Source organism: Lepisma saccharinum, chromosome 4 (assembly GCF_977018435.1).
Source record: "Lepisma saccharinum chromosome 4, izLepSacc3.1, whole genome shotgun sequence".
Classification (NCBI taxonomy): Eukaryota; Metazoa; Arthropoda; class Insecta; order Zygentoma; family Lepismatidae; genus Lepisma; species Lepisma saccharinum.
This window is the reverse complement of record NC_139232.1, coordinates 77,752,188-77,765,340: the sequence shown is the minus strand read 5'-3', so window position 1 is coordinate 77,765,340 and position 13,153 is coordinate 77,752,188. Positions and strand designations below refer to the sequence as shown.

The 13,153-nt window shown below is 37.7% G+C and overlaps 1 protein-coding gene across 1 annotated transcript in view; it reads right to left on the bottom strand.

Annotated features, from left to right (window-relative positions):
* Window positions 1–2,706: 2,706 nt before the first annotated feature.
* Window positions 2,707–13,153, bottom strand: part of LOC145987218 (mitochondrial carrier homolog 2-like) — a 28,208-nt gene continuing 17,761 nt past the window's right edge. Inside the window, exons 4-6 of the mRNA XM_083121737.1 lie at window positions 8,929–9,115; window positions 5,309–5,376; window positions 2,707–3,374 (exon numbers count right to left, since the gene is read on the bottom strand). Of these exons, the coding sequence (XP_082977863.1) occupies window positions 3,173–3,374; window positions 5,309–5,376; window positions 8,929–9,115 (457 nt within the window). The 3' untranslated portion in view covers window positions 2,707–3,172. The remainder of the gene's footprint in view (window positions 3,375–5,308; window positions 5,377–8,928; window positions 9,116–13,153) is intronic.

Here is a 13,153-nt window from a genome sequence, read left to right as displayed (position 1 = left end):
AAGCACCCTACTAATGGCTCAGTCGGGAAAGTGATCGTATTGAGCTCCCAGATGCTAGGTGAGCATTGCTCGAATTAACTCGCACCAAATGAAGCATTCTGTATGCAGCACATTTGCTATGGTCAATGCTATACTCTTTCCAAAAAGGACATTTACCGATTTCTAAAAAATCCACCCGGATGCCGGACAGACACCTAAAAAGGAGGACATGTCCGGATAAAAGAGGACGTCTGGTCATCCTATCCTGGAAGCGCTACTCGAAACATCTGAAACAAGGGTTTAATCTTAGAGTTTCTTAGAATTGCGAACGTGTGAAAAAGTTGTTTGCCTACAGATTTCCAAAGGAAGCTGATGGAAGGAGGGGCAGATAATTTTTGCCCCCAACCCCTCCAATCTTTCTACCCTGGTCCTCCTACTTTTTACCTTCCTCCAAAAAAAAGCATGACCATGTTATATATTTACAGTTTAAATGACAAAAGTGAATGGCCTTATTTTTAAAATACTTTAAAATGTTACTGTTATAGAACATGTTTATTGTAGGTGTGTGTTTATTTAATACCTACATAATGACATCAGAATAACCATATCATCTTGTGTTGCTTCATGATTTCCCAATATATCTATTAGGGAATGCGGGAGTAACTTCAATTAATTCTTGTCAACAATAAATCCAACTCTTTTTAAAACGAATAACCTGGTGAAGGCATATGATGATTTGGTTCCCACTTTAAACTGTAAGTCCAGCATCAAATATCCTTTTTGTGCATAAAATGGGCTTCAATCTTAAGCCACCCTTAGATGGAAAAACACAATAGGTATGTACCAGAGAAGCCATTATACACAGTGGTTCACAATTTGGTTAGCTGAACTTTGATTTTTAATTCTGATTGATTAATAATGCCAGGCACTATAAATTATTATCGTCTAGCAAGACAATTTGTGTGTTCATGAGTTAAAGTTGACAGTCTGCATACATCAGAGTGTCTACAAAAGTAAGAAATCCAAAATTCTTGACTTTTTTCTCAACCTTCGTTTAATTGACACCTACTTATGTAATGGATTTTAGCAATTATTATTTTCTTTTAATGAAAAACCCCTACAAAAAGGCCAGTTAAGCTGAAATGGAAGCTGTACTTTAACAAGAGAATTAAACTTGCTTTATCTATTAGTGCATGTAAAAATTAATGCTTTACACCTCATCCTGGAAGGGGAATGGCAACATTACTTTATTTAATATTTTTACAAAACTTTGCAGATGCATGAATACAATTCTTAAGAAACAAAGATGAACGAATCTTAACCAAAACTCAATACGATTTAAATTTCCAAATATTCATGTGCAACTGTCAGGGAAAGCTTGCATGTGATAGGATAGGCATAGGTAAAAAATAATAAAGCAAAACAGTTCTCACTCAGTCCACTGCTCAAATTATGAAAAAGTAAGGGCTGATTATTTATAAAAAGTGACTGCCAACAGTGATCGGATCGTGCCTACACAGTAACATCAACTAGTCCATTGCCGACCGAACAGTCATATTTTCGCCACTCAGATGTTGGTTATCCTTTAGTTAGAGCATGTTAAAATGGCTGTGGATTACACAATCCCGCCAGTAGAGAAGTACGGTCTGTAATTCGATTTCTTAACACCAAAGGTCATAATGCAGCCGAAATTAACGGAAAATTGCATGACATGTATGGTCCGAGTGTAATGAGTGAAGGAAAAGTATGGCAATGTTTTCGTGCCTTCACACCCACCAAATGCAAAAAATCAAGCAAACTCCATCTGCACGAAAAGTCATGGCAGCTGCTTTCTGGAATCAACAAGGTGTGCTTTGCTGGATTTCATGGAGCTGGAGAAAACAATCACATCGCAGCCGTACTGTGAAACACTATCCAAACCAGGCATGCCATACAAAACCAACGACGTTGGCTGTGATCAGGAAATGTTCTTATCCATATCCATGAAAATGCTAGACCACACACTGTTGCTCTCACTCTCTAGACAAGTGAGAGGTTCGGAATGGAACTTTTTGAACACTCCTCGAATAGTCCAAAATCTGCACCTGTCTATCATGTCTTCCTGCACATCAAAAAGTGGCATCTCAAAAGATTTGAAGAAACTGAGTTGTTGAAAATGGTAGTGTTGGATTAGCTGAACTCTCAGGTGGCGAACTTCCATGCAGAGGAAAACCTTGTTCAAAAATACCAAAAGTGCTTAAAAAATAATGGTGACTTTGTTGAAAAATGAAGTGGATATTTAGTTTGAGTTGGTGTTTTAAGTCCACTTTATGGACAGTAAGGCTAATCAGGACTGGACCTACGGTTTAAAGTGGGATCAGAACCACTGTGCCATGTGCCTCCACCGGGTATCGAACCCAGGTGAAGTGGAAATGTAGGTTTTAGTAACCACTAATACAGTGTTGCTACACTTTTTTATTGTTTGTTACATTCAATCGGGCCTTTCTTTTGTTTCAAATGTTTCCGATTTGCATTTCAATATTTATATCAAAGCTCATGTTCACTACCACTTTCTTATATACATCTTATGGACAGTTTCTAGTTCTTCTCCTGAATCTTTCTTTTCAGTGCAAAATCAATTTCTCTGCACAAATTTTCAAAAAAGAAATCCTCATGGCTGTTCATAGAATAAGGTCTGGGTAGCAGTTTACATCATGCAAGTATACATGAACAAATAACACAACAATGGACATTTTGTAAATAAGTAATTATATTCATCATTTACACCAAAAACAAAATGTAAATCCAAATTAAACTTCGATCAGTGTGTCTTCTCATGTGGAAATGTTGCCAACAATCTTTTTTTAAATTTATTTTTTATGTAAATACACATAATCCTTTTGTTATCATTAGTAAAAATCAAGATTAACTCCAAGAGTACAAAGATGAAACTCTTATCTATTTCTTACTTGCATCAAGTGTTTCTTTCTTTCACATGTTCATTGCTTCTAATAAGGACTATTAGAATAAAATGCTCATAAATGCCAAAGCTTCATAAGAAGTTTTTAATTCACAGCAGAAATCTATGTACATTTGATTCTAACCTTATACAGCAAAAGAAGCTTATTTTTATGCAGTGCATTATTCTTGATCTTAGAAATTCACCAGAATTAAAATCAATCACTATGCTGACAATCTAATATTACTATACTACTCAATATTTTTTCAAAGTTGACTGACCACGGAACCCTTCAGTAACTATCACAGCTTGATTATTGATGACGACTTGTGGGCCTGTGTAGTATCGCCACAACAGACTGGAGCCCCTCTTCAGCTGGTTAGTTCTGGACAGATGGGACCAGCAATCCACCCACGAGACGTACACTGGCATGTGAGGGGGCATTCCAGCAGCAAGCCTGGAAAAATAAATGATAGATAATTACTTTTGTGGATGAACCACCGTCACTTGGAGTTTTATGAGGAAGCTTAAAATGCTAACAAATAGTTCTAATTAGGACTGAACAGATACCCAAGTAGGAAATTTTTGGTTACAATTTAATTATGAATACCTGCCAATACCTCTCTGGAGTGCAGACACCTGGCCAGACAGATTAAATGTTATGCTCCAGATCTGCAGTGTCCTATTCTGAAAATTATGTAAAACGGACAATATGTATTCACTATACAAGTGTTAAATGAGAAAGAAAAAAAGTTCACAAGTGCTGGGATTATAGAAGTGTGTTAACTTTCTACCTAACTACTAACTAACCCATCGTATAACAGCCCATGAGTGGCAGTGCCTCCCTACTGGCCGGCTTCACTCCAACCAGTTACAGGTTACATGTGGTTCAGCACGACAAACCCCCAGCTTGCCGTTGTAGGTTTCCATGACCGGCTTACGCTACTCATTCGTAGCTCCCCAATTTGGTGGCCATCGGTCCCATACACAGGGAAAAATCTCAGGAAAAGTTGTTACGCTTCCTCCAGGAGAGACTAACCTGTGTCCGTCCCATAAACGGAGCCCAAAGATTGCTAGTGTGAGACTTCTATTTTGGTTATTGTATGTTAATTTTTCTACCTCTTGGTTTAATGCTGATGAGTCATAATGTTTGTATATATTTGTCATTTAGCATTGATTTCTGCCATTCTTGGCTAATATTGTGAGGAAGGTGAACAATGAAACTGATGAAAGGACACTCACAAAGAACATGCCCACACTGGAGCTCAAACCTGGAACTTTCAGGTTTCACTCAACATGCTTGGCCAGTGAGGCAGTTTACACCCTTGTGACAGTTGTAAACTTGTCCTCTTCTAAGCGGATAACTGCAGAGTGGCTGTTCAAACTGGCAGCGTGTTAGAAAAAATGGCCATTTGTGGAACTGTGGTCAGTAGATCATTTCTATGACACACATTTATGGGAAACTCTTTGATGTTTACTGTGATGTCAAGGCAGTGCACAAAGAAATGGTGTGCATTCGAAGTGGGCAAGATATGGAAAAACAAAACCCCATGAGAATGCTTGGTCCATCTTAGATAACTGACAACTGTCTGAAGATGGAAGGAAAGGATTGTGATCGTGTCTAAACAGTTTTGAGAGAGACAAGAATATGATGATCAGTGCTTCAAGCAGGAATAAACGAACTCATTTCACGTCGTGATATGTGCTTAAATTGACAAGTTTTTAAATCAAAAATAGTTCCTTGAACCTTTCACTCCAAGTCATCATTCCAGAGTGCATACATTATCAACTCTCAAATGTCAATATTGTGTGACAAAAGATGATTTCATGGGTAATGGAATATAATATGTCAATACTTCATACATTCAAATATGAATATTTTAAAGCAAAAACTCTGGTAGATTAATATGATATAGTTGCAATGGAATACTTATATGCCAATATCTATACATATTTTAAAATATGATACAATACTTTACATTATTATCATGGCGTATTCATCAGCTCAGGTCGTCAGTTTTTGTAAGCAATTGTATGTTACTTATGATTAAGGTATGATAAATTTAAAAGTGTTGCCTAGCTCCAAGGGCCTATTATTTTTATTACAACTATAAAAGAAATAGGTGCTATTGGTTAATGTTATGTCAGTCATGTTCTGTCACTAGAATGTAATCAGCTTTCTCTTGAAAATGGTTCATTTTTTCTGCCCGTGGACATGAAAAGAAATTGTTTCCTGTATGACAATTACATCCCTGTATAAACCAGTGAAAGCAGTGATGAAAATCATTGGTAAATTCTGAAAGCTGTCTAAATTAAAACTAACTGTGAAAAATGCTAAGATTAATTTATCTAGCTGTCATATTTTACCTACTGCCAAGGTTTCGCACTTACCCTGAATCAGTTACAGCCATGCAGTTGGACACAACTTGAAGGGGATATGTGACTGCACTCGCTATAAACTGAAAATAAAATTAGAATACCATGATAACAATTATCAGTAACAACCGTCATGTAATTTTTGTATTAAAATGCAGTATGAACCATACATTTGATGCATGGGAGTTAATATGTTACAAAACAAAATATTTTGTTCCACAAGGAAAGACACAATTCTAATAAACTCATCCAACAGAATTGCAAACATTTAGTTTGTATTTCAGTAACACATTTGACTCCTTAACGTATGTGAGTACAAACGAGTAATTCTACAGATTAGGATGTATTGCTGCTGCTGCTTTTATATTATATAGTGTGTTCCATTCAAATTTTCCTAATTTCAATTAATTACTGTGAACGAAGTATGATGAATTGTGAAATAACTGTAACACAAATGAAAGGCCAGATCTTCAAGTTTTGTTTTCATGACTTGAAGTTGTCCATTTGCTCACTACACATAAATAAAAGCGGTGACTGTTCAACAACAGTGCTGTGGTATGCTGAGACAAAATCTGTGATTGCAATGAAATTTCAGACGAGTGTACAGAGAAGTTGCACCTGATGCTAAATCAGTTAGGCTGTGGTTTAGTAAGTTTCTAACAACCGGCAGTGTCCTAAAACAATCTGGTGGAGCTCTCCATCATGTGTTGGAGGAAAAGGTGGAAAAAATTCGAGTGGAGTTTCAGAGAAGCCCAAGTAAATCCATCTGCCAGGCATCTAGGCAATTCGTGTGTTTGCGACTCCAGTGAATAACATCCCAGAGTTACGAACCCGCATACATGATACGAATGCAACAGTAACAGGAGACATGTTGGAGAGAACATGGCAAGAAGTTGAACACAGACTGGATATTGTTCGTGTTACCAATGGGACACATGTGGAGGTGTATTAGTGTGGAAAATAAAATTTATGAGTTTTTCTTCAATTCTCTGAAATTTCATTGCTCTATCATTCATACTTTCTTTTGTACGATTAACTGAAATTAGGGACATTTGAATGGAAAACCCGGTATATATAACATTTTCTATTAAAATTCTACACAAATTCACATAAACCAAATTAATCTTCATCTTGTTAATGAAAAATTATAAGATCACACTGGTTTGTTAGTCAGCTCGGTAGCAGAGAGTGTTGAGTACAGGACTCATGATCTCACCACTGACGGTTCCAGGTTCAAGTCCTGATGTGAGCATTGCTCCACTGATTTGATCTAATCATCATTGCAAGTAGACTGAGGCATAAAACGACATGAAATAAGAAAAATACAGTGGAACCCCAATTTTACATTTTCCTGCATTTTAAGGGTTTTCAGTTTGGTCCCGAGAAAAATATAAAATCAAGGTTCCACTGTATTTGTATACTGTTTGAATACACAAATACACTGATTGAGATGGGCCTACAGTTTACAGTGGGATCCAAACCACCGTACAATGTACCTCCAAAGGGCATCAAATCTTGGACCCTTTAATCACAAGGTGACGATGTCACCACTATGAATATTTGTGAATTATTTTTATGCAAATACTAACTTTCGAAAACCGGTTGTAGTTTTTAAAAAGCATTTCTTAATGCAAGTATGGAGTTTCTTTTTGTACTGTTAAAATTCATAAAACCTTTCTGGCTCAAGTGAACATATTACTAAGGTCTTCAATCAAGAACTTACGGTATTGGAGATCATGAAGTACTGGCACCAGAGAAGAAGAGGGGCTGTCCCCAAGGAGGAAAAGATAAATAAATGCCCTATTAGCCAAAATAAGAAAGTATTCACCCCCACTTCAAAATTCTTTTTTTCGCCATCACTGTGTTGAATTATGATTGATTATTAATGTCTGGCTAATTGCTGCTATAAAGTTGAGTAATGATTAGATGAAAACGATGAAGGGGCAGTCACAAAGAACATGCATGACCACATCAGGACTTAAATCTGGGGACTTTGCAGCAACATCAAAAGTCAACCACTTCAAGGCTAGAAGGTTTCCTTTTGCTAGTCGACATTACTGGGCATCACATGGGTGTTTTCATCCATTGGCAGAAGCCTCGGAGAGAACACATGCTTTGTTCTATGCCTACCAGGGGTCACGGCTTCTTTCGGATGGAGAATCTTGAGTCCTTTGTTTTTTCCACATTGACATAGACGTGAATTTTCTGGTAGTGGAGAGGTCTGTGATGCATCACTGCTCACGGCATGGCCTGCCGCAATGTTTGCTCACTTGCACCGAAATCAGTGGCAAACGACAGAGAAGTTTTTCGCAGGAGTTGTGCCAGGATAAACCTTATAGCCTTTAGCGTGAGCCAATACAAGAGCAGAATTAAATTGATAACAGTTTTATAAATACCATTTACAAAATAACAAAATCAATAAAGGTAAAAGCCTTCCCCTGCACTTTGTGACAAGCCATGGATGCTCAAAAGGAGTGTGGAGGTGGAGGCTCAACATATTCACGATATCTGCCATTATGGAGGTGATGCAATTTATTAGAGGCAAGGTGAACCCCAGAGCCACTTAATGCAAGGAAATGCTCTGAAAAATTTCCACCCAAGATCGCTGATCCAGGGAATTGAACCTGGGGCTCTCAAGTGGCAAGTCAGATTCCCTACCACCTGGACCACTTATACAGGGCTATTATAAATGATTCATTCGATTTCAAAACACTGTATTTTCCAAAGTATTGCACATACAGATATAAATGATACATGAAAATAACTGTAAACTCACCAAGTTTCCCTCACATTCTACAAATGTTCTGTGTGTGCCCCTCTGGCCACACGACACACATCCAAGCGGTATTAGAGTTCTACCCATACATTTTGTAGTAATTCCATGTCAATGGTCATCAGAGAAGCATTGATGCATTCCCTGAGCTCTACCAGTGTCCAGAACAAGGTATCTTCTGAATGCACGCTGCACTGCAATAACAGACGAACATCTCGCATATTCCAACACACAAAAACTCTTTTCTCGGTTTGTCTCCATTTTGTACAGTCACTGCACTCGTGCTGCCAACTGGTGTGTCATGATGCAAACTTGGTGAGTATACAGTTATTTTCATGTATCATTCATATCTGTATGTGCAATACTTTTGGAAAATACAAAAAAAAAAAAAAGGTAAAGTGTTCCCCTGTGCATAGCACCACGCCATGAAGGCGTATAGGGGGTGTGGGGGTAACGCCCCACACTTTCTTGATCCGGTCGTGGAAAATACAGTGTTTTGAAATCGAAAGATCATTTATAGTAGTCATGTATATCAAATATCATTAACACAGCCTGATATTGTAGTGATAGAAATATTTGTGTGTTAAATATGATCACTGCTACAATATCCATGGATCAAGCTCAAGGGTACGTATTTACAGATTGAGTGCAGGAGTAGGCTTCTTACCAACATCTCTCAAGACTCAGCATTTCTTCATCATGGCTAAAGCACTTCATATTCAATCATCTGCAATACTCTTTCACACACACAAAAAAAGGTAAATTTATTAGTAAATTACAAGAAAAATATACCCAAAAAGTTGAAAAATATATGAAATAAAATCTTAATCCATTCTCATAAATATAGAAAAAAAATACTCACCGACATTGATGCTGAGGTGTATGTCCTTAATTCCCTGTCTTCTACAAAATATGTATTAACAGCATATGTTAATGTACTTGCTAGTACAAATGCTATTGAATCTCCAAGAAACCTTGGTACCAAACCACTGAAGAACCCACTCAGTCCATTTTCATTATATATTTCTCCAACAGATGTAATTATACCACTAAAAAGAGAATAAAGGACAAACATAATATTAAAATGCAAGAATTAGTTGTATCAAAATGATTTTAATATAAGAGAAATAAACCTATGTGTGCATAATGTATTTATAAATAATGATGGAAGTAAAAGCTTAAACTTAGTGCAGTGACTCTTCGGAGGTTATTTTGTCATCGAATAGCATGTGGTCAGTTAACCTCGACAAGAGCTCTCCAATTTTTCTCACAAAGCTGGGTCGACATGCAATTCTTGATGTTTCCACAGGGAATTAAACCCACAACTGCTTGCAGCAAACGCAAGAACATTATCATTAAACAATAATCCCAACAATATAAAGTATCTCCCAATAAAATTAGATCATAGAAATGATGCACAAAGAATTAGATACCAATAATCCACCAGAGTGATACAAAATTATAACTGTTACTTAAAACTAGGGCTGAGCCGATGCCGATGTATCGGTATCAGCAATGAGCATTATCGGCATCAGTTGATTTTCTTTTACAGATACCATCCGATATCAAAGATTTTCAGTGGCTAGAAAAGCGGGCAAAGGCAACAGCTCATCTCAACATTTGTCCATTTTAAAAGTTCGTTCACCCTTCCTTGTGACAGATTGGGAGACCAGCACAGAAAGTTCCATAGATTTTCCTAGAAACACTGGATAAAACCCCACCTCCCTGGGAAGCGGATGGCAAGATCAAAGACATGGGTAAGTGAAAGCTGAGCCCAAACGTGACCACCAAGGCATGTAACTACTTAGTTAACGCTGTGGGAAATAAACCATTCATTGCCAATTCTTGCTTGAAGATCGTGTTCGTAAGATAGGTTCGTCAGATAGGTGCGGAGTTCTTGGAAAAGAGGGATGAAGGTCACTATGAAATTAACTTTGTTTTATCCAGCAGGTGGTGGTTTTATCTATGTCCAAGTGGGAAGGGGAATCAGCAATTTATACATATCCTCTTCACTTCTGTCTTTCATGTGACTGCCGGTATCGGCCAATGAGAGTTATTTATTTCCGCCAAAAGCCGGCCCCTGTTGCAAAGTGGTTAGCACTTCATGCTACGATGCCAGGGGTCCTGGGTTCAAATCCCGGCCTGGGCTACGGATGTTTGTGAGTGTCCATTCATAAATTTCATTACATCTTAGGAATAGAAGCTAATCCGGACTGAACCTACATTTTTAAGTGGGCCCGAACAACTATGTGCCTCCACTGAGTATCAAACCAGGGATCTATTGATTACAAGGTGACGGCTGTACCACTACACCATCGGGGAGGTCCCTCTAAAGATTTATGTACACCACTACTTACTATATTTATCAGAAACTTTACTTTTCATCTAATGGATGTACCATCATTCCTTTTGTTATTCAATACTCAATTTTTACTTCTTTGATATTAATTTCCTTGCCAGGACAGATGCTTTTACACAAATTTTAGTGGTCTTAACTACACATAAGCTAGATGATGAATATTTCCTGTTTTATCTCTGATTTTAGAACGTCTATTTATGTAATAACAATATTTTTTTAGTCAAGAAATAAAGAACAAAATAGGTATTAACGTTGTCTTTCCTCCGTTTCTTAGTCTGTGGATACATACAACAATACTCCATACGCATCGGACAAATTAAGTACTAATTAATGAATTTACATATTATTACGAATCGACGAATAATTATATTTACGTATTAAATAGAAACACTTATTATATTATTATATATTTCTACATACGTGCCTAGTGATGTGACGAGTTAGTATGACTCAGTAACTAGCCTTTTTATTTTATACTGGAATTATACAAGTATCGGTATCGGCAAATGGTGGTATCGACTCAGCTCTACATAAAACAGGGACGACTGATTCTTAAGGGACTTGCAACTTGGTTCCAAGTGCATTGCAGCCACAGACTGCAAACAATGCACTTTTGTTTGAAGTTGCACATAGCCAGTAGGATAGAAATATGGTGGAGCTGCGGCTGCGCATTATAGCTTGTTATTGTTTTCATATTTATGAAGAAATTATTTGTTCACACTTGTCGAGTGGATTATGTAGTTATATCCTTACTAGTAAACTTACAAATTGCAATCTTGTGTGGTGCAATGACTCACAATTTTCCAAATAGTTGTTGGAAATATGAAGGTATGCTCACAGCCATGATAGTATCCCCAGGCTTTGAAATTTTTGCCTTCAAGTTGACCCACGTTTCCAGTCTGGTATCTAGAGGTCTGTGATTGCAGCTGTGTATTTGTGGTGTGCAACTGGAGAATCAATTATTATTGATTATGAAGAAGATTTCCTGGTGGATGTATGTAGTGAAAACTGGCTAAATTCAAGGTACGTTTCATTGAATAAGCTCATTTATTATAAAACATTAAGTTGTTTTTGTATATTTTTCAAATACCATGAGTCATTTCAAGTGTTGTAAACTCATTTTGTTTTACATTACATCGATGTTGATTCATAAAATATACTATTGTGAAGGCTTGCATATTGGAAATGGCAAAATAATGTAAAAACACAGTGCAGTTTATTTTGTAAAGGTATTTTAATAAGACTAGTTGGAGAGCAAGTGAGTTGTTAATTTGGCTTGCAAAATGTGTCAGATTGTAGAGAAATGTCAATAAGCATCTACAGTCCCATATTTTCGTAGGGAATTCGGTAACAACTCGGAAGCTGAAAACTTATGGTTTAATGTGAAATGCTGAAATGATATTTTCCACGTAGATCAAATTACAAAAAAACAATCCCTTTTAAATGTTTTAAGAGCAAGTAGGGTGTGCTTTCATCGGATATGTCACAAAAGTTAGCATAAATATTGCATCTCACACAGACATAATGTTCGTGTAAACACAGTCCTGCAGATTTTGATTTGGGCGTAGATGTTAATAGTGTTTTTCACTTATGTTTATGAAACTCTCAGAAAAAAACACTTAGTGTACTTTCTCTTCCACAAGAAGTGTTTGCTATTTCAAAAGATGCCTCGAATCCATTCTCAGAAGGTATATCCATTTTCCTGCAAGTTACAAGCAGTCTCAAAAAAAGAGTTTTATCACCTGCGCTTGCCGCCATAGTGTACATATCAATATGATTGAAAATGCAATGTGCACATTCTTTCATACACACACTGAATACAAATTCAAGTGAGTTTCTAGTCCCGAAGAATCGGTCGTCTCTGCTTAAAATACGAGGCTTGTCCGGAAAGTAAAGATACAAACACATTTGCACATTAGGGGAAAAATGTGTACCAAAGTTGGCAACACTGGCAGTAACCGTGATCCATACGATGAGGATTGGGAGTGAGTCGTCAGTGCTGCGCTGAGTCTTGTGCGAATAACATGCGTTGGAAATGGCAGCGCCGATACCGAATCCCGCCAAGTGCGAAGTGCGTGCCGTGATCAGGTTTTTGCAGGCACAAGGAGACCATCCATAGGAGATCCACCAAGAAATTGTGACTGTTTACGGGAACGTAATGAATCGTCAAAATGTGGCAAAATGGTGCCGTGCCTTCGCAGTAAGTCGACGTGATGTTCATGATGAAGAGAGAAGTGGGAGGCCGTCTGTGATCACTGACGACCTTCGCAATCGTATTGAAGCAGAGGTGCGTGAGAATAGGCGGGTGACAATTCAAGAATTGTGTGTGATGTTTCCTGACAGTTCGAAAACCACTATTCATGAAGTTGTGAGTGGGTTAGGGTACAGAAAGTTGTGTGCACGCTGGGTCCCAAAACATTTGACTGACGAACACAAAATCAAACTACTCGTATATGCACTGGACTTTCTTACTCGCTACGCAGAAAAGGGAGATGCATTCCTGGACTCCATTGTGACAGGTGATGAAACATGGGTGTTCCACCATACGCCTGAATCCAAGCAGCAGTCACTGCAGTGGTGCTATACCCATTCTCCAAAAGCCAAAAAATTCAAAACGTCAATTTCAACCCGCAAGCTGATGGCAACCGTTTTCTGGAATCGACATGGCATCCTGCTGGTGGAATTCATTCCACCTGGAAGAACGATTAATGCTGAAACCTACTGCCAG